The sequence below is a fragment of the Stegodyphus dumicola genome, chromosome 5 (genome assembly GCF_044657685.1).
Source record: "Stegodyphus dumicola isolate Sdum_Otavi_A_Nest chromosome 5, ASM4465768v1".
NCBI classification, from domain to species: Eukaryota; Metazoa; Arthropoda; class Arachnida; order Araneae; family Eresidae; genus Stegodyphus; species Stegodyphus dumicola.
The window spans coordinates 167,064,407-167,088,058 of record NC_140772.1 but is presented as its reverse complement, the minus strand read 5'-3'; the positions used below and the strand labels follow the sequence as shown (position 1 = coordinate 167,088,058).

The 23,652-nt window shown below is 33.4% G+C and overlaps 1 protein-coding gene across 2 annotated transcripts in view; it reads right to left on the bottom strand.

Moving 5' to 3' along the window:
- The window catches only part of LOC118183486 (matrix metalloproteinase-21-like), a 172,003-nt gene that overhangs the window by 23,863 nt on the left and 124,488 nt on the right, over nt 1–23,652 (bottom strand). For both annotated transcript variants that reach the window (XM_035353047.2, XM_035353048.2), the window contains exons 3-5: nt 8,369–8,636; nt 3,920–4,575; nt 1,948–2,125 (exon numbers count right to left, since the gene is read on the bottom strand). In XM_035353047.2, the coding sequence (XP_035208938.1) occupies nt 1,948–2,125; nt 3,920–4,575; nt 8,369–8,636 (1,102 nt within the window). The remainder of the gene's footprint in view (nt 1–1,947; nt 2,126–3,919; nt 4,576–8,368; nt 8,637–23,652) is intronic.

Genomic DNA, 23,652 nt, shown 5'->3' with positions numbered 1-23,652 from the left:
AAATGAATGGAAGGTACCTTTGGTCAAAGATAAAATAATCGCATGAGCACTCCGTATTGCATTACATGCGAGACTTTGAATAAAAATAATTAAAAAAAAATTACAGCATTTCGCTTTGTCTTTTATTCCATTTTGCACCGACAAGCGATCTCGCTGCATGAGGTTTTCACGAAAGTATTCCTCTCTTAAATTCTTGGTGATATTTGCCTTAATCAATTAACCAACCAATCAACTAACTGAATAAGAAGAAAGGGGCAAAATGTTAAAATCAACTCAACGTACTTTCAAGACAAAATTTTTCGCCTGGTATCCATAAAAGAAATTTCATTTCTCTATCTCAATTAATTTACCAATGAATCTCTTCATTCCAATGAATACGTAGTGTAGAAACATAAGTTTTTTTATTATTATTTTAAACAGGAGATATGAAAAATGAGCAACGCTCTCGCCGGGAAGTGAACCACGGACTTCTGGAATACCGGCCCAGCGTGCTGACCACTACACTACGAAGGCACGCTAAGAAGGCGGGAGAAATGCGGTATATACTTTCCCTTTTAAAAGGCGACTGGGGTTTTTAGTGGACCCAACCGCCAAATCCATGGTGTGGAGAATCATCATCCACTACCCTTTTAGTTCGGGCGCCTTTGTAGAGACATAAGGTACTTTTTGAAAGCAGGAGAAGTGAAAAATGAGCAACGCCCTCGCCGGAATCAAAGCACGGACCTCTGAAATACACGCCAGCGTGCTGATCATGCACTACGAAGGCAAGCTAAGAAGGCCGGAGAAATACCTTATAGTAGTTTCAGGCCAATGAGCTTCCCACATTATTGATTTTACCTTTTTTCCTTTCTGGCATACGTACAGCACTGTTATTCTTTCAAATTCGGGGGGAGGCATTTTCAGGCTCTTATGCAGATGTGAAAGGTTTCTGGACTATCTATTCAAAGAGTTCACTTGATAAGGAAGCTATTGTAAGGTTTTGTTTTGAGAAGCAATTTCATGAATGCACACACACAAAAAATAAATAAATAAATAAATAAATAATAATTAAGAGAATATTCTTTTTTCCCTTTTTTTAAAAAGTGTCACAAAGTAAAACTTCCCTATCAATAATTTCAATTCCATAATGCATTGGTGGTACCCAACAAACGTGAAAAATAAAACGATTTCTCATGAATACTGTAAATTCTCCTACAAAGGTAAATAAAGAGAAAATAATGTTGTTTGAATAACGTGTAACTGACATTCGAAGCAGCCAACTTTCGTTTGATATCACCACATGAATACCCACAATACCAGAAAGCAAATGACGAATACACCTGGCCTTTGTAGAAAACAAAACGAAAAACGCTTTTACAGAAAATAAAATGAAAATGGCTTTTGTAGAAAAAAGTGTAAAACATGCCTGGAAACTACACAAATAGATCTTTTATCTTTTTTTCCCAGTATTACATCATGATTTACTGAAGAAACATGGGAAGACTATATGATAAATGCCTATATCAATTAGTTTGCTTTGTAAGTTGCATGACATAGACATCCAAGAAGTTCATAGACATCCAAGAAGGGTAAACTTCTAATTTACCTCATGCCCATGACTTCATAGACTAATCATAGGCGGCAGATGAAGCATACGTCATTAGTCAGATACTCGTAAGTATCTGCGGTGACAATATGACTGAACCCGACATGCTTATTCTACTTTCCATCGACAGCACTCCGGGTGAACAGTGCTCCAGAGTTCGCTGTCCTTACCACCTGATCACATGAGCAAACTTTCGGACTTACAGAATTTTACGTACTTATGCTTCATCCAGAAATGACGTTTACAAACATTCATGCCTTCACAAAGAAGCAAGCCCAGGCCCGTCAGCTGGTAGCCACTTTCGAACATTGTCATACTAACCGAACGGTTAAAATATCTTATTATAAATAAAACACACTTACCTCTCCCAAATGCGATGAGAACATCAACATCGTCAACAGGAGATCGAATATCTTCCTGGAAAACCAGAGGAATCACCTCACTCCACATCCGAAATGCTAAAGCTAACGCTGCTCTCTGGGTATTCACTGCTAGTTGGTTACTGTACGCCGATCCTATTAGTCTCCAAGTGACTACTTCCTGAAAAGCAGATTATTTTACTTGGTTGTTAACTTTTGAGAAGACATTTCGTTCAGTGCTTAATCAAAGGGATCTTATTGCAATGTAATTTCATACAGTTAAAAAACATCCGTGTTCAAAATGTTACCGAACACAAGTGCAAAAATAAAACTCGATTTATATATGTTATAGCAACCTTGGCAAGAAAGAATTGGCACATTTTAGCCTTGGCGAGAAAACTACTTCTACCAGTCTGCACATTCACGTATTCACGTATTATATTTCTTCAGTTAATAAAAATTTTCTCGATTTTCCATTGCCAAATACTTAATACATTTTCAATCCTCTGCCGAAGGATAAAAAACCACTTCGATTTTTTCCAAGAAATTATCCTGTCTAAAACAATTTCTCAAAACAGCCAATACATGGTGTAAGGATTATGTTAATTTTATTAACAGTTAAATTTTAAGTTAAAGTTCCTTTCCTGTCAAATTCTTAACTTCAACTTACTACTTCCTGCCAGAACGTAGTTTTGGAATCATTCTGAATACTTAATGAGGAGGAGCGGTATTTAAACCGCGAAGTTACTTGCAGAGTTAGAGAGAGAATCAAGAGTTTCTCATTTACGCGCGTCTGCCTTTTGGGCTACTCTCTCTCTCAAAGCCGTTATTACGCTCGGCCGTACTCAAACCCTTGATAAGCTTCGTAGTCAAATAGAGTTAAGGGGCGAACTCGTTTAGAATCTTGATAACTTCGGCTATATTTCTTTAGTTTATCTTAGTTTTAGTTTAATTTTTAGTCGTTAAAGTTCAAGCCCAAGTGTCGGCTTTGATTGTACACTCCAAGACGGAGTTTTGTTAAACCTTATTGGAATGATAAACGGTTGGTTACCCTTCCATCTTGTTGTTTCTTGTTACACGAACTTAAGCGATTATTCGCTAACTAGTTCTTAAGATTCATCACTTTCTACAATAACTGAGAAATACACTAGTGAGAATCTTACAATGTAATAGTGTATTGGAAAGGAAACTATCTTGCGGCCAGCCAGAAAGTCGCAAAGAAGAAAATTACAAAAATTATTTAAATGAAAATCATAAAGGAATATTTTCCTTTATGATATAGAATATAAGAATATATATACATGATATAATATAGGAATATAAGGAATTTCATAATTAGGTCTCTTTCGAAACGTGTTTTAAGAATAAAAATAAGAATATTAATGGAGAAGAAGTGGTTTCAGTTAAGAAGACTATTTGCTAATGAAATATCATAATCACGTAATCTCAAATCACCTTCGTCAGACTTGTTAAAAAACCAATAATCTGCTTAATCATGCACGCCGTATGCACTTTATTTCTTTAGAATGCATAACTATAGAAATGGAATGATTACAAAACCTAAGAACTTCGTAATACTTCATTTTATTTAGGCATTTACGTTTTGAAAGCATTTGAAATTTCTGTGCTAACTATAATGGTTTTTGAAATTACTGTATCGAAATAGAATTTGAAAAAAAAAAACCTTTACACAAAATTCCAAACTTCGGTATCGCCGACAGATGAAAGGGCACGAAATACTTATTGAGAATATTAAAAATCCTATGCATATCAATTATAATTTGAGGAATTCGAAATTCACTAAGATTCGCAATAGATATTTTATTCCTGCCTAAATGTTTTCGAATTTTAATAACAATAAAAAGAAGCGCAAAAATCATTCTTTTAAAGTTAGATAAAAACCTGCATATATCAAATAACGCATGCAATTACTTAACAATTCACAAACATAACTCTTAAACAAATACATCCTTACATTTGTGAAAGATTGCCCTTCTACTCCTGATGCAACTGACCTCTTGCGGCGTCGGCGTCTTTGCATATCTTCGTGCTGCTCGTGCAACCGCTTGTCCAGTGCCCCACTCTCTAAATCTTTTAGATATCTTTCCAACCACCTTTTTCTTCTGGTGATCGATGTCCCCGCTGGCAAAGGTTCCTCCGATGTGGGCTTTCTGTCTCCCATTAACAGTTCACGGACAGGATCGGCTCTTTGTGGAAGGATTTCTGTCCTACCTGAGAAAGCGGAAGACCTCCCAACTTCTGTAGAAAGTGGGAAGACACCCTTCATCAGATAGACATCACCTAATAGTTTCTGTCTGTGTGTGATTTTAGGAAAAGTTGGAAAGAGTTCATTCTGAGCATTAGTCTGAAGATGGTATCTACTTGACAAATCCTCACTGCTATCCACCAGACGGGAGAAAATATCTTTTTGCTCTAAATGATGTGCAACCGGTTCATTTCGGTGGAGATTATCAACTGCGTTGACCCAATCAATTTGTTCCGCACTTTCAGACTGGTATGGTTGTGATGGAAAGGATAAAATATGTCCATCTTTTCCCAAATTGGTTGCCTCAAAAAAGATATCTCTTTTGTGCCTTGCAAGGGGTTGATAACTGTGACCTTTCCGCCAATCTGGGGAGAAAAATAGAAAAAGATTATTCTTTCCGAAATTTAAAAACAAGTTCCAATATAATATATATGATGCCTACAGAATAAAAAAGACTAAAAATACTTCTTAATTGTGTTACTAGTGAATATGATAAGCACTTAATCATGGCAACTTTCTTTCATTGCGTTACCGTAAACCATAATTATTACTTAAAAAGAGAAAGAGAAAGTCAAACTGCAATTGAAAACAAAAATAATATCAGTATTTCTAACTGTTGATCATAAGTTCTATAAATGCGTACTAAAATACTTAATATTGCATGATGTGCCAAATTTCAGGAAAGCATTTCTTGTAGGTTTAAATTATACTCATAAGGTCTGCTGTTAATGCTTGTAATTGGCGGAATTTCAATCAAATTAATAAATTTTCTCGAAGTGCTCAGCAGAGGTCATATTCTGTTTTTCTACCTATTCTCCTGATTTCGGTTTAAATTTATGAGGTTTTGAGAATAGATTTATAACGCATACTCATTTCGGCAATAGTGGTTTCGTCTTATGTAAATCAGTAATCGATTTTAACGTTAAAACCAGTCCCATATAAGTATTTACATTAGATATATTTCTATTAGTAACACAACAAAGACTTTTTAATCATTTTATAAAGTATTTCTCCCGCCTTCCTAGCGTGCCTCCGTGGTGTAGTGGTTCTGCACGCTGACCCGCTATTCCAGAGGTCCATGGTTCGATTCCCGGCGAAGGCGATTGCTCATTTTTCATCTCGGCTGCTTCCAAAAAATACTTAATGTCTCTAAAATTTAAAGAGTAATAAATATTTTATTAAATGGCATTTTTATCTTATTCAGATGTAAAATTTAAATATCATATAAAAACGTGTCTTTCATTTTTAAAGAAACCTTATACTCACTATGCTGAAACTATTTTCTTGATTTTTTTAAATATTTCAGTAAACTTTGTGTTTCGAAAGAAATTCTTCTAATACCAATATTTAGGAAAATATAAAATTGTCCCCTCTGTATGTCCCTCCTGCCTTCAGATATTTTATATACCTGATGTGTACCAGGGACATCTTTACTCTGTTATTTTCGGGGCATTTACTGATGAAATTTTTGTTGCCATTTAGAATGGCGTAAGATCTTTAATTAAATTTTCTAATTATAACGGCATATTGCTTATCATAATAGCAAGAGGGGAAAGGTGTCACCGACCAACATTGCCCAATATCCTGCATAAATACAATTTATTATAATTTCCTCAGTTAAAATAATTTATTGTTACATTTAAATACGTTAAAATTTATTGCATTGTTTAATACACAATTATTTTAGTGTTATATGAGTCCACTGCATCATTAATCAATATTTATTAACCAAGTTATTAATAATATTATGCAATCAACAAACTGTGAATTTTTTAGATTTCATTGAAATAACTTTCAAAACATATTGAGCAATAAGACAGTGATTTACAGTCTGTCCTTTTAATTCGATGAAATTAGATACTTTGCACTTAGTTACCTCTTGCACCATTGATTAGAGTTAAAATTCTGATAATTTTATGTATCAAAATTTACGTCAATTAGGTCAATCAACCCGCTATTCAGATGAGCTCTTCGCTCCTTCATTTATTAAGTTAATATATAATATATTAACTCATTGAGTTTCGCCAATTGTGAAATATATATACTATTCACTTGATATAATTTGCATACTGGCACAATATTTCGCATAATGGTTTAAAATTTAAAGAAATAAGTAAAAACTTATCATCAGAAAAACCCAATTTTAGACATGATAACAAGTTAATAAAATGTTCAAACTGTGAATAAAAGACACTTTTATTTTTGATTAATAAATAGTTCCGAATAAATAGTTAAACTGAGTGTTTTTGTTATTTAATTTTATGGTCTAGATCAGACATACTATCAAACGCAGTATCTAAAGGAAGCAATTTAGTCATCAGTAAACCACAATGCGGGCCGCATTATGGTTCTTTTATGGATGCTATTTTCATTACAGATTATCTATTCGCATTATGAATGCTATTTTCATTCTTAATGAGGAATTTAAAAATTGAGAAAATATATAAAATACTACTCAATATTTAGTATTTTAAAAATAAAAGGAACATGAGGAAATCCGGACAATATATTGGATATTTATTTTTTCCTCCCTCATACCTGTTACCTTTTTCCTGTAACCAGCTCTTGGATGTCTAGAAACATCCAACGCTAGAACTAGTGATATTAAGCTGGATGTCACTGGGGTTTTATTCCTTTTCACAAGTGAGATTTGTTGTTCGCGTTGACATGAACTAGAAAACAAAGAAGTCACGTACGAGGCAAATTTGCGACTTTTTGGGAACAGCGGAGAAAAATCTGTTTAAAATTCGGAGATAACTTCTGAGTTGGAGCCGAATCACCCTGAATTTCTGTTAATTTTATCTTTAAATGCATAAGGAAAGCACATCCGGCTAGTAATAGGAAAGTCCGAAGTTCGCGTCACGGCGAGGGCAGTGCTGTGTGTGTGTGCGTGTTTCCTTCGCCGCAAAATAAACTTAGTGACTCTACAGATTTATTGGAATTTTTTCAACGTCAACTGCAAAAATACTTTTGTAAAGGGACTTTTTCAATAGTCCTAGTTCTTTTAAGAACCGAGATTGTATGTAAGCTTCTATATTTGGTGGAATTCCGTTTTTATTAATATATTATAACTCGAGGCAGAAGAGAAACACGCCAAAATAAAACACAAAATTAACAAAGCAACAACTTAGTATTTGTGTAGATTTTAGGGAAGACTCTTACGATTTCGAGGGCAAACAGGTGCAGGTTCCTCTTCATCAGGAGCAAAGAAATTTGGAACGAACTGAAAGTCACGGTTATATTTATATTCAACATTTTAGGTCTGCAAAGATTATCCTCAAAACTTCTTCTATTGGTGGATTGGATTTTCATGAAGCTTTTTACATTAACAAAGCTTTATCTCGTTTAGTTAATGACTTTAATTCCATCCAGTTCTTCCTAACGCTTTTAAAATTCAATTAATTTAATTTTGCAGTTTCCTTTACTATTTTTTTCCGGCAGATGACGCTACCGTCTCGTTTGCTTTACTCCTGTTGGATATAAATACAACCGTGGCCTTTCCTTCGTTCTAGATTTCTTTGTCCCTAATGAGGAGGGACCAGTACCTGATTGCTCTCGAAATCGATAATCTTGACTAAAATCTATGCCAAACATAAGGTTGTTTCTTAGCTAGTTTTATGTAAATAGTTGTTTTGTCATTTTCTTTGTGTGAATCGAAAACTGCAAAAAGGTGAGTTAAAAGTCATATGCGAGCCGCATGTGATATCCCTGTTCCAAATGAAACCTGAGGCTTATTATTTACGAATAAATTGGAGCATATATACAAATAAATTCGGATAAAAAATGTAGAGCGTTATTACAATGAAGAAAACAAAATATCAAGAATATCTATTTGGGCTACCCTACCAATCACACTTATTACAAATCTTCTTTTCCTGTTACGCTTTTTAATTAATAATTTCGATTTAATTTTTAAGTCATTATTTTTTACATATTTCATTAATGCTTTCACATTAAATTTCTCCTTATTATCTACTGAAATTTTAGGTACTTTTTATTTAGAGATCAGATCTTGATCTAAGTTTCTATATTTTACGACCCAGTCATTTTCAGTCAAGCAAATTTATATTTGATTACATATTCAGTGACTGGAAAAGTGAACTAAAAATTTGAAATAATTCAGCTAATATTAACCTTAAGGATAAGGATTATACTTACGTCTTCTTTTGGGACTGATCATAGGTTTGAAAGGCACCGCTTTGTTCTCATCGTCCGGGTTACCACATCTTGATTCACTCATCATCCTTAGAGTCGCTTTGTCCAGTTTTCCGGTGACCGGCATATTGTAGGTGTGCTGATAAAGCCTGACAGCTTGTTTGATTTCTTCGCCAGAGCACCTGCGTCCTCCTTGCCGGCCTTCTTTATGCCTCAGGCCTGAACCTCTGCGTCTGCCACATCGCAGGTAACCATAGCGTTTCAGAATTTCCTGTATTAAGTATTCAGAGGTAAAGGACACAGATGGAGAAAAATACGGAAGTTCAATAGTTAGATATGTAAGATTTTATATTAATTAACACAGTTATATTATTATTTTAACCTCATTTTCACTTTTAATTTCATCAGTTCCCACCAGAATGCAAATTAGTTGAAGTATAAATAATCGCAGAGTTCTTGAGTTCAAATACAATCATTGCAGCATAGGCTAATCGTCATTCTGCTGAGCTTCCTTGCTATTTTAATTAAAACCCATGTGTTTAAGCTTCCGCTAGATGCTTTTGCTTCGTGAACACTTAAGGGCGAGCCAAAGTTTATAATGATTTATAAGGCGTTGTTTTTTAATATCGTATTCGATTGAATTTGAATGTGAGCTGGACATGAAGCCAAAAATAGTGCAGTTCAGTTTCAGTTAAAAATTTCAGTTCCTGCAAGCGCCAGGTTGATGTATTAATAAAAAAACTTTTATTTTGAGTGCTGGTATCTTACGTTAGAAGGCAGATGGGACAATAAATTTTTGTCAGGTTTAGTAATTTAAACCATATAAACGATAGGTACATTTCAAAGAATAATACACATGCCAACCAGCAAGTAATTTTCTAGATTTAATGCGCTTCATCAGTTAGATGTACATCATATAAATAAAACGTTTACATCACAGAGAATTCAAGATTTGTACATACTTGGATTTACACTCATATCTTGACCGATTCAAGATATATCTAAATAGCTTAATGAATATTTAAGAATGTAATTATTTAAGAATTACGATTAATGAACATTTTTATAGTAATCAAGATTTAGTACTCCAAGATTTTTTTAGATTAACAAAGATTTATATTAATGAGTTATTTAAAAACGGCCTACAGAAATTTGCTTATTTCAAATTCCAGGTTTACGGTTCCGAGTTTTGACATTCAAAAATTCAAGTTAATGTAAAGTAAATCACCTAAATTTTCTAACCGATATAGTTTTAGATGATTCGTAGTATTTTTAAAGCCCAAATTTTGAACTTCTATATAAATAACGATTTAAATTCACTACAGTGCTTTCGAAAATTTTAAATTCTGGAACTGCGTATGATGGGCATTTCGCCAGTCTGCCCATATGAAATACCATTCTTTAAATTTAGCCAAGCGAACGGCATTGAAAAGTAAAGTTAAGAATTTTAGAAGATTAGCACAGTGAAAAGTTTATTCTCAGCAACCACACTAATTGTTGCCAAAATTTTTTACATTATTATATTTATTACTTCATTACTAGAAAATTTTCAAAACAGCATAAAAATGACCAAAGGCGTATAAAATCAAATTTTCAGATATTACTTTTGTTTTGAAATCACCGTAGCCCACGAAGACGGGTGCGAAAACGTACGAAGACGGGTGCAAGAACGGATGCTACTAATAGTCAGAGTTCTTATCGGACGAAATATAAATATTCCATGCAAAATTATCAATACATAGTTCGAGATAGCTCAGAGAACAGCACATGAGAATCTTAACCGCATCTTCCTATTATCAACCTCTCCAGAGGTATCCATGTACTAAATACAATCTCAACTGAGATTCGAAACAGAACTCTAATGCTACCCATCAAACAGACCTTGAAACTTTAGACTTCAGTAATTTTTCATTTCAATTATTTTGTTACTATGTTATTAAACGCTTAAAAATATACCAAATATAAAATCTCATCATGTATAATGGCCATCATCCCTCATAGACAATATTTAAATAGTCACGACTAAAACCTACTAGGATATTCATTAATTTCACCTGAGCCACTTCCCATGCAATAAAAAATATCCTTGCAGCAAGCATTTACATAAAGTTGTAACTTTTCAGAAAATCGAAATACTTTCAGAGCCGTGAAAGCATGAAGATTCCAATCCCCGACACATACATATTTCATTGTCAACTGCTATATTAGGTCAAATGATCGCCCATAACACCTAACTTAATGGCAAAAGTATGGATGAAGGTAACAAATTCTTTGTATATGTTGAAAGTAGTCCTTATCTCGAGATGCGGCGGCCAAGGAAGTTTTTATAATAGTGTAGTTGCTCGGCTGTCGGTCGGCTGATGGAAGCATCAGTGCCACGGCGAGGGGGAGGTGGGCTCTTGACGGAAGGACCCAAACACGGCGTTCCTTCTGGGTGCTCGAGATGATTGAGACGCGATACGGATGACCTCCTGCGTTGGGATAACGCTGTTAAGTTTTCGTCGAGAGGTCTGGGGCTGGAGTAAAAATCTAAAACTATTAGACTGAGTGCGAAGAGTACGATATGTATAGTTCCCTCACTGTGATCTGTGAAGTAAACATGGTGCTCAGGTAATGTACGTCCTTTCAGGTCTCTGAAACCTGTTACCTGAGCACCAGGTTTACTCTAAGATCACAGTGAGGGAACTATACATATCGTACTCTTCGCACTCGTTTCTGAAAGGACGTACATTTTCCCCCTTCCTTTCCGGAAATTACCTTAAATTTCCCAGGAAGTTTTGCTGATCTCAGGAATTTGCAGATTTATAAATCGCTACATATCTTTCGATGTTTTATAACTTTGTGAATAATTAAAGAATTTATGGAAATAACGGAAAATCGAAATATTGGCAATTTTTTAAACTAAATTTTCAACGAATAAATAAATAAATATTAAATTTCTTTTCTGAGAAAAAGATATTTGTAACTTCGATTTAATACTTGCAACCGGAAATGGTCATTTTCTTCCCTAAATTTGCTTTTAGATAACGCTTTTGAATAAAAAGAATTAATGGTTTAAATCGCTAAGTTTTATTTAAAATCTTTTAATAATAAAAAGAAAAAATAAACCAATCATGTTATCTTTGTTGCTTGGTGATATCGATGCAGTGAGTTAACAAACATGTTAAATGTGCAATGATGGAAGTCTTGTAACCTTTTGCCACCAATTACTGAAATTCCTGTTTCAAAATCATGATCTTAAAAATAAAATAAAAATAATAAATCTGAAAGGATTCAGATTTTAAATTACGTCCAAAAGGGGCGTTTTTTAGCATAATGTGTTTTACCTTTATTTATTAAATATGATATTCCGCACTTAAACCATAAAATTCAGTTCAACAGCAATATCGCAAAAGAATTTTAAAATGAGCATATCTTTAGAATTTCCGATACACAGTTACGAGCACTGCAGATAAAAATGTTTTTTTTTTTTTTTCGTACAGTGTTGCCATTGCTCGCTATGAAATCGTTGAATTTGTTAATCAAAAATTCGTTTAAATGTTACAAAATATGAAATCGATAATAAAACAAGTTTCAAATTCAAATTAGGGCTTCCACATGCCCATATTCTATGGAAGATTACGTTATTCAAATTTTGATGTCTGTAGGTACCGTTGTTTTATCACAGTGCGAAAAACATACATACATTTACGCAGATTCTTCAGTATTTAATTTCTTTAAATATAATACAGGGCGATATTATTTGGTGGCAACAATTTGAAAAGTGAATCGACGCAAAATGGCAAAACGAAATTAATAGTCCTTCTGGGCAAATTGCCCCTTTGGACTAATAAAAAAAGGATGAAAAATACTAGGACTAGACTGTTAGTTATAATGTGTCTCTTACTGTTACAGATCCCGTATATTATTCGACTATTTCTCGATCTCATTTAATATTTCTGGTTCGCAGGTTTAATTAAGGCAGAAGATTACTTGGGAAGGAAGAAACAGATTTTCGTAGAACTCGGTTCATATTACCAATATAAATCGGGAAAAACCACGATGCCGCCAGTCCTTTCGCTGGGATTTGAACCATATCAAAGAACCAGTGTTCACCGGTCTTTCCACTAGGTCACTGATGAGCCCCTTCTTTGTTTCTGAAGACGAAAGGTGATTTGCTTTGATTAAGTATAATGCAGGCCATGTTATGAAAAAATGTTCGCAAAATGGTTCTTTATTTGATAATGATGTGAGTTGAAACCTCGTTAACTGGTACAACGAGGTAAAACTGACGTAATTTTCCTTAGTATTTAAATATTTGGTATTTTCTTTGATAACTCTCATTTTTGGCGTAATCTCTATAATTAAAAAATGAAGAATTGGTAATTATGGCGTTCATCACACTATAGACAGATGATGGCATCTAGAGCCACTAAATTTTCACTACACTTAGTCCTGCAATCGGAGCCTGTGCTCCTCGACGACTGATGTTTGGCTTTTGAATTTTTTACTTATTTATTTTACATTTTGGGCGAATTAAATGAATTCTATATTTGAAAAGATTTATGATCGCTTTTAATGATATAGTTACACACTACTATAGTGCCGCGCTCGTGTTTTATGTCTTCGAATACGAGAGATTAAAACTCCATAGAATAAAAAGCTGAAATACCTAAAATAAATAAAAAAGCTTTTAGAGAAGTTTATAGCGTTGTATTTAGTAAGTAAAATAGGAGCCTTTCTTATAAAAAAAGTTTTGCTTGTTTGCTATAGTTTAATATAATTATTTTATTTTTCAGAGAATAAAATAATCTTATTTTTAAGAATCAAATACGGAGAATGAAATATGTATCAGCTTATTTATTTTCTTCAGAGTTTTTCACCTGTATTTATATTAGCTTTGGTGTGATACTACTTTTTTCATTATATATTGTCAGTACCGATGTCAGCTTTAATATCGATTCCTTCACGTTTTACTTTTGGTTTTATTGGAGAATTCGGTGATAAGGAACACAGTAATCGTTATGTAAGAATTCTCATATTGTTGTATCAATATATGTAATGCGCATATATCTGTAAACACTTAAATTTCCTTTTACTGCCTCTTTATATATTTATTCATTAGTTTTGCAATTGTGGCCACATTTTTGTGTGCTTGTTTCTATGCTGTTGATTTTGTTGATCTGAGAATGGCAAAGTTCAGAATGAAAAAATACCTTACGTGAAACTCGAGATACGCTCTTCATACGATCGATCTTTCTTGAATTTTGTGGAATCTCATGGCTTATATAAAATATGATTAAAAGATCTCAGATGAGTTTAAGTTACAGGCTTCACCTTGTACAACAAGAATTCTATTGTACATAAAGGCCTAAAATTCAAGTACTTAAATCATCAGGAACCATGAAATCAAATTTTATCTTCCTGTCAAATATCATCAAAACTCACTCATTACTGTTCAAAAGAGCGCAATCTTTCCCATGGAAAAGTATCCACCCCCACCTAACACCATTCTTTTACCATAAACACTCTACATCTTTGTCACAAATATTTTTTCAGTAATTCTTCCTTTTCATCTCACTTTTAATTGGGGGTTATATCCACTCACTTATACACTCTTGTCTACATTACGCTGCATTTAAGTTACCACAATTTTTTATTCTTCCTTTATTTTAACTAACGGAGTAAAAGAGACTCGTTCCCCTGTCCCTCCATTAATCGCATGATCCAGTCCAGGACGAGTTGTGTTGATTAAATTTGTTCAGCTAGGAAGAAAGACTTCTTTTAATCAGCTTCAAATGCTGTTGTGTTTTGAAATTACAGCAAATGATGGCCCTTTTTAACAGGTCAAATTATGATGAAATCTCTGACGAATTTGAAAATGATTCAATTGCATCAACCCCAAAATAGTTAGAAAGCCAAAAATAAGATGATTTTATTATCATCCGAAGAATGAAACTGCATCTAAAACTAAAAAGGGAAATGGATTGTCTCGACTGAAAAAGAACAAAAGGAAAAAGGAAAAAAGCGCAAATAATAACCGAACCTGTTTATCCAGCAAAATATGATTATTCTACTGCACGACAAATGGCAGACATCGCCGAAAATGCAGGGCTAAATGGCACATCGAAACAATTGTATATTCGGCACTTAGCTGAAAATAAGTGCAAGGAACAAAAAAAAAAAAAAAAAAAAAAAAAATTACAGCATATGAGACTACAAGATTTGCTGGGCTGATATTATGAAGAAGTAGTTCAGACTTCAGGAAGCCGAAATGGAAACTTAGAATGAAGCAGCAGAACATGAAGCAGAAACAGAAGAAATGGAAAACTCTGCCCTTTCATTCCCCCATCCCTCAGAAGAGCAGTGAGAATCCGCATTCCAGAAGAAAATGTACAGATAGCACAACATACGAAATTTTCATCAACGAATGATGAACAGCCTCAAAACGAGCCTCGAGATGAACAAGAAAAGAAATGCAAAAGGATCAAATTACGCCAACAGTCATAACAAAAATTAACATTCACTGGTGCAGCGTATTAAGAGAACTCTTGATATGGACAGAAGAAGTCGAAGCTGATGTTATAAAAATCATCCATCTTTATACATGTAAGAATTTACATAATTACCACAGAATACAAGCCAGTTGAAACAATAAGAACATTTTTTTCAGAACGTATTCTTACCGGAAGGCGGCCCCTTAATACATTAATTTGGTTTAGCTTTGTGACTGCAGTAGTTTCATAGTGAAGTTAATTAGATTGCGAGCTACTGAATAAAGTCGTTTACGAATAGCTCAAATTATTTATACTTTAACCAAAATGCTTTCTAAGCTAGATATTAGATATGTTACCTGACTTGTATTAATGTCCTCCATCTCTTTAGTAATTTTAGTAAAAATTTGTGAAGTAAGAATAAATGAAAATTAAATATTAATGAATGCATAAATCAATGAACATTAAATAACTTACAAAAGTTTACTTTCCATTATAGCATAGCTTCTTTTTATATTAATAAAATTTAGCAAATGTAAATTATCCACCATGGAAAAAATGTAGGTGCTCTAAAAATGCAGAATTAAAAGGAAAAGAAAAGAAAATTAAACAGTGATAGAAAGATGTTAATTTTATGACTGTTATTTTCCAATCTGAATTTGTGATCTGAATCTTCAAATAATGCATCTCACAATTTCACAACTCTTTTTCTCAATTTGATTATCTAACATAATAATAATAATAATAATATAGATATTATTATATCTGAAATTATATAACGGAAAACTGATTGTTTCTAAATATTTAAATCAGTTTCAGGTCGAACACTTGACTAAATTCTAAGCATCTCTAGTACAGTTTAGTTTAATGAATTAAATTCGGTGGTTTAACGAGTTCATGTGTAATCAACTTTAGAAGCAGTTCGATGAGTTCACTTCGAGTTTGATCTTAATATTAATGTACTGTATAATTAGATATATATTCAGATACCTTAAATGATAGTTTAGCACACTATCTCAAAGGAATATTTAATAGTTCTAAAATCTACATCATAATTTCTCACAACGTTCGTTTACATTAAAAATATTTTTCTAACCATTCGTTCAACAAGTTTTATACGCACAAGGATCGCAACTGTTAACCTAGATCCCCAAATCTCTTGCATATGGAAAGAGATTGCAAAACATTCTTTTTTCAAACCAAAATTACAGAGCAATTACAGTAATTAGTTAATTATTTATGTCCAGAATCAGTTTTTATACTAATGCCAAAATTTAACACAAATACCTATGCGATCATTTGTTTTGTGCAAATCTTCCAAAACTGACCTTAGAAATATTTCTTAATTTTGGACCATTACATTACGTTACGTTTTATGCTACCATGAATATGCCATCCCTCATCTTGGTAAATGTTTCCACTGAGCGAAAAATAGGATATGGCCTTGCATTAAACTAGTTTTCAGAGTGTTTTGCTGCTATTTAGCAAGACGTAAGGTGCTTAATTTTTATTTTTAATCCGTCTTAAATTTCGTAATAAACTCAGAGATTTTAAAGCAAAAAACATTAAATTTTTTTAATAATTGATGTAAATTATAATGTAGCATTATTGTAATTACTGAAAGATGTCTCTAACGTCAAATAATCGTTTGGTTTTATGCACGCAATTGCTTGATATTCTGAAAATGCGGAAAGTTGCTTGCTAACTTCATTCTTAAATAGATTTTTTGGGAAATGATTTGTAGAAAATGTGGTCTGTATCGAGTAGAGAGAATGACATCTTATATTGTGTTGAACGTAATTATTCTCGTTTGTCCATGTAAAGCAATCAGAAAAATATATACCGTTCAAATCGTACGCGAAGAATTTACAGCATCACAAAAGAGTCATTTCCGAGATTACAAAAATGCAAACTGGTTAAAATCTGTCGTTTTAGTCTTATAACTAACTAGCTACAGTACCCGTTCTACGCCCAGTTGGCGTTTAGGAGGCATAATTTTAAAAAGTAAATAAAATGCACTTATAATTTTAAAAAGTAAACACTCAAACGTTTATTCTCAACTCAAAAGGCACAACCTAAAGACAGTAACGAGGCATGCAGCCGTTTCGAGTTTCTCTCTTCGAGCGCGCCCCACGACAACCTTACACCCGATAGCGAGCATTTATTGGCTCCTCCATGAGTGCGCCCCCACCACTATCTGTTCCCTTTCGATCACTCCCTCCTTCTACCTTATACCTATGACAGCCAAAGAAGCAGTTATTAATCAAGATGGTACTGAAATCATCATTACGTGGCCTCGCTCAAATTTCAAGTACCAACTAAAACAACTTACTTCAAAATCTTGCCAAAATTTGTAGAACAATGCTCCACAGGGAAGACGCACATATAACTTGATCCCCAATGTAAGCTTCGCATCTCTGTACTCGAATCCTTTATTAAATTACTTTATAACAGGACACGGACCCTTCCTCACATATCTCTACGCAAGAAATATGGCGAACTCTGACATCTCCATATGTGGGGAACAGGGAACTTATGATCATTACACTTTCTGATACCCCTTAACTGAGGATATTCACATAAAATCCCCACGAACTGATCTCCTGGCATTCCAAAGGTTCCTAATTAAAGATAAACAACAGTATCCAAAATTCCAGAAAATTAATGCAACAACTCTCTTCCTACGGCCTAGATCTCTGTCAAGTGTAAATCCACATACTGCATGAACTTATTGAACTTTTACATGCCGTTATTATGGACAAAATGACTCCACTCGTGAACTTTATAAATTGCAATAAACCTTTTTATCTGAAATAACCCATGGGCACCTACCTCTTTAGCATTATTATTACAATTCATTATAACATTGTGTTGCCAGTACTAATTATAATTATCTTATTATGTTTATCTGTTTACTAATTATATTTATCTCCTATTTTTGTTGCACCAAATCAGATATTCAATTTATTTTGTGAATCTCATGTTGTATTCAGACTGTAATCTACTTATGTCTTACATCAATATTTTTAATAAATACTGGATGCGGGGCGTACGGTGGGATTGCATGATGTACCATAATAGGCAAACTTTAGATATTTTGAAAATCTTCAGTCTATGTAAATTCTTATAAAACTTGCATTTTCCCCCTTTTTTTTAACAGTTAGTATGAGAAGGCATTACCAGTTGACCTATGGTACAACGCTGGTGTCTTCCATACTTTTACCTGTACCTTATATCTATGACACACTGTACCTACCGCATGGTTAAATATTAAATGAAGACAACAATCATCTCGACTGCTTTTCTACCATCTTTTGCTCGTCATTTTATGTGTCTAGTAATAGTATTTTGGCAGGTGACACTGAATACGTACTCGTCGATTCGATCAGAACATTGTCTTGATCCCAAAAGTATTTAGCAAATTTCAGCAAAGGGTTTATTTAACAAATCTGCTAACTCTCATTAATATATCCAGGTTTCTAAACAACCACCATCACATTATTATAACAATTCATCTTAAACAGTACCTAATATTGAAACCAAACAATAGTTCGATATCAAATTATTAAGTTAACATATATAGCTAAAACGCAAAGCAGGCCTCTTTAAGATGCTACAAAAAATCTAGTGAAAGTCTAGTTTTCACAGTCATAAGCAATGTCAGGGGAGTAAAATAATAAGCAAGATAGGTTTTTATTTTATTTATGTTTCACGAGCAAAACATCGCATAACTTCAACCAGCATTCATTTTTCTTTGCTAGATAGAGAGATGTTCCCTCTAGGTCTTCATTTCTCTCTTTCTGCATCGAACCTGGAGTTTCTTTCCCAAAACTGACGGTTCCGATCGTAACAGAGACATATGTTTCCGATGTTTCCGACACGCGTGAAAAAATGATCTCACACTTACTCGTGAGAAGAAAAACGAACAGAGGGAGTGTTAGAAAGGAGTTCTTATCACCATTCGTGTCTGCCCGGGTTCGGACACGGGAACTGTCATCATCATGTCAACTTAATAGAGAAGGAAACAGAAGGGTTAATTGCATATGCATGCATTGGTGGTTGAGACAAAGATAAATCGTTTCTATTCTTTCAAGTCGTGCAATCGCAGGACAATACACTTTTGCGCCACTCTTTCCATCCACTCCATTTTTTTCCCTTTTCCTTTTTTTCCCTCAATCTCTTTTTTTTGGGGGGGGGGTAAATCTTTTTTGTATTATTTTAGCATTTTTTTGACATAGAAGTTGCAGTAAAAAAATTAATTTTACTGAAGATGATTCGGAGTGGGATTATGTACATAAAAATACCAAATGTTCTGAATTTCAATGCAAAGTACCGTTTTAGTAAATACACTGGAAAACGCGTGGCTTCACCAACGGCTGAGTTCGTTAAGACTGCTGAATATTGGGAGTTCGGCCTGGCTTCGATCCTAGGGAAATGGGGTTGTTCCATAGATGGTTTTAGTTGTTTTCCCGAGGGTAACCGTAAATACAAGCCAGTTTTTCTTAGAAAGCCTTCCACGAAGGCGTTCCTTTCCTTAAGCAGATGGCCTTCGTCTGCTTTGCCATATTAAAATAACCTAACCTAACCTAATATAACCCCAGAAAACGTACATATGCAGTAAATATTCCTGTAATAAATATGCAAGGTGAATATTAATACCAGCGTATAGAAAAATTATTTTTTATATTACTGTAGGCGTTTAGTGCATAATGTATGTTCAGAACTTTCCAGAAATTTTTAAAAGAACTTAAAAGAACTCGCGTTTTCCACGAGGAAAATAATTAAAAAAAAAAAAAATTAGAAAATTGAATTCTAATCAGCGGCATAATTTTTACGCGAACTGTGCTAAAAAATACAAAAAAGGAAACCTAATTTTTGCAAGGAAATATTTTAGTCAGAATTCGTTTTTAAGGATTTTCTTGCAAAAGACCAAGTTTAGAAAAATTTGCAAAAGCTGGATAACTATAGTAGCTTTAGGATAAAATTTAAATTGCCATGAATGCTTTGTCCATTTTCAAAGTAATAACATACCTTTCAAACAAATCTGAAAATTAAGAACGGTATTACGCTTTCGTTTACGTAGGGAAAATGCACGTGTAAAAGTCTTCTTGTTTGTTTAGAGCAGTGCTGCGCAACCTTTTCTCACCTGCGACGCACAAAAAATCTTTCTGGAATTTCGTGGCACACCAAAGAGTTCCGAGTTATCAAGGAAGTGCCGAAAAAATTCAAATGCTGACACACTTACAATCACACACACAACCACACAACAGTGAAATATATAAAAACATTTAAAATAGACATTATTAAGGAAAAAAATTGTCATTGTGTATTAAATACATGATAAAAAATTGCAAAATGTCAAATACATGTATTTTATTGCGGCACACCTACATCCTACTCATGGCACACCAGTGTGCCGCGGCACACCGGTTGCGGAACACTGGTTTAGAGATCACCCAAGGGTAGACTACCGAAAAACTGAGTAGCGAATTTTCGCTATGTCTTTTAAGAAGAGATGCTGCAGAAGAAGTTTTAAATAACCTTTTTATTTGAACTTAACTCTACAAAGATTGCACTCCCTCGGTGCTTACAATTACCACCATTTCTGGCTAAGTAACTCCAACAGAAAATAAAAAATGTAAAATCACAATAAATAAGATGTTCTACACTGCTGGCTCCTTAATTATCTAAGCCACTAAATCGGCTGCACAGCAAAGTCGAACCTAGAATATCAATACGATCTAAAGGGAGTGGCTAAGCACCAACTATTCACGTACAAGCTGCTTCAAACACGCGGCATCAATTCGGAACTAACTCTCTTACTACTACTCTTAAAACCGCTGCTTGAACACTGATTTCGAACTCGCTTAGATTTACAAACTACGTCATTAAAGTTTACATCCTGGTAGGAAACTGAAATCAGAACAGAAGAAGTTTCACAACTAAAAATAATTGGTTAGATTAAAGTAAGGTCTTTGCAAACTTAATTACACTATGGTAATCATAAAATGCAGAGCTGCTGAAAGTCAAGACACGAGTTCGAATAGGTTACCAACATCAATACACACAGTCTTCCTTAACAGCCAAGATGATGTCCGGTTTGGTTTATTTGATAATGGCAAGGCAAGGGATATTTGCCTAGATGGGATGTCCAAAATTTTTCTTTTAATTGATGAGAGATCATTCAGTGTTACTTTTCCACTTCACTGGATGCCTGATAATATCACTTGAACTGTAACCATCTATAATATCTTTAGACTTAACATCCAAAAATTCCGAGCTCGAAGCTCAAGAGCCTTAAAATCGCATTTTATAAAGAAAGTAGAAGTGGACTGAACAGCTCTCAGAATGTGAGGCACTTGAGAACATTAATGGACATTTCGTGTTCAAAAACCTTTGCTTAAAAAGCAGTGCAGGCGTAAAAATCGGCGAAGGTGATAAAGACACTTTCGAAGTTATTTCCCTCTTGTTGATCGGGGGCGTATAAAATTAAAATTGGAGTGTAAGGGGAGAAGATTTTCTTTTTCCCGTTTTTTCTTTCCCTCCTTTTTTTTAAACTCATTCCACAGTTACACAAACGGCTGTCAACGTCTGTAAGCCGCTGATCTTCACAACGTAGGAAAGCAGATCCATCACCGTCCTCTCCATCATAATCAAACATCTAGTCAACTACGTTGTATGTTTCAATTTATTTCTTTTCAAGCTACTGTAGGGTATAACGAATTATAAAAGGCGCCAAACTTGAAGCATGATCGTAAAAGAAAGCACAGTCCCGCTTTGCGATGCATATTTACACAAGTTAAAATTTCGATTGCATAAGGTATTTCAGAATTATTTCAGCGCATCTGAAAAGGAAATACAGTCGGCAGCAAAAATAACAATGGAAAAGAAAATGGTTTTCAATGTCATTTCACAAAAGAATATTATATTACATTTAACGAAATCTTATAACTACCTTTCTATATTTCTTGTAACAACATTTAAAATTTTTATTATTATCCCATTCGCCATTAATTTAATTTTTCTTCATAACACACTTAATCTAGAGGATTAGATTAAAATTTTGATAAACAAATGAAGAAATTATTATTGCTTTCTAGAATATTACAGAAAAAACACTTGCTACGCAATTATAGTGAAGTAACTGAGGATATTAGCGATCAAAATGTGTATTTTTCTTCGAAATCTACCCAAGCAATACTTTTAAATTATAAATGTGCATTATAAGAATTCTTGAGTAAGAATATTTTTCAAAAATTATATTCAGATATATATTTTGAATGGCTATTTGAACTTCGTTAAATCAAAACAAATCTTGTTTAAAGTAAAACGGATATTTTTCCTATCACTAAACTGTGTAAAACGAAGTATATAGAAATTTTTATTCTAGATATTCAATCATCTTTGGATAAACTTTCGAACCACACATATGTTAATTCTACAAAAGAGAAATTATACAGTTTTCCGATCTCTACTCCCACAGAGGTATATATAAGAATATTAAAGCTTTAAAATATCTCGAGTTAAAATAGACAGTTCCTGTTGATTTCATTTCGCTATGGAAAATGTTACTCATTATAAATAAACATATTCACATTACCATATCTGCATATTAGAAAGGGTATGAACGAACTCATCAGATTACATTTCATCAAAGTAAGTAGCTGTATTAAACAAATACAAAGATAACACACTCATGTGGCATATATGAAATGAGAGAACTGTTTCCGGCTCAAAATAATTGCCTGTAAATAAAGTGGTGAAACGCTTCATTTTGCTCATAAATGAGAGAGGGAAAATAAACGATTTAGGAAGACAATTTTAAAATCTATCAGTAGTAAAGAACTTAAAGAGATGAATGATATAAATTTTTTCATTCAATTAAAGAAACATAATCACTTAAATTTTCTTCTGAATGTTATTTATAGGATAATTTAATTTTCGTCCCAGTCAAGTTAACACAAACTGTAAGACATTTATGTAGTACTGAAATGCGGTTAAACTTTATTACATAGAAAATTTAATTAAATATTCTTCTGTGGTTGATGAAACTTTTTAAATTGTAAATAAGTATCAAAAGTAAAAAGTAAAAAATCAAAATGCAAAAGAACAAAAATTCAGATAATTATTACATCTTTTGCAGCGTAACTTAAATTGCGAAAGACATGGATTTGTTATGCTGTGTTAATGTTAACAAAATGCAACAGATAGGGGCATGCTTACTAACATAAAAAATTTTTTAAATTATTTTACAATATAATATTAGAGAAAAGATTATATAATACTTTAACTTCTCAACATATTGAATTGGTTAAAGAAGAGAAACCTAGTAAATGGAAAGTGTTGAATTTTTCTTTTCAAGGCATAATATATAATACAGCGAAATTTTATTTACAAGCAATATATATATATATATTATGATTAGGCATGTCGACCACCAAATTACTTCATTCTGGAACGAGTGGATTTAAGGGTTAAAGTACTGTTACTCAACTAATTCAGTTTAAAAGAACTAAACTGTTTCAGCTTTTTTACATATAATCAGTTTTAAGCATTATTAAATCACCTATATGTATTGTCTTTCTCTATAGTTTATAAATATTAGCCCAAAAGGGACGTTAATACCGAATGGGATATTAGTCTCGAAACAGCATTTTGCGTCGAATCGCTTTCCAAATTGTTGCCACAAAATATCATCGCTTTGTATTATATTTAAAGAAATTAAGTTAGTTAACGATCCTAATTCCAATCCATCTTTGCCTTCGGCCTTTAAAGAAATTATGTTTTAGTTCTAGTTTCACCAACAGATGGTGC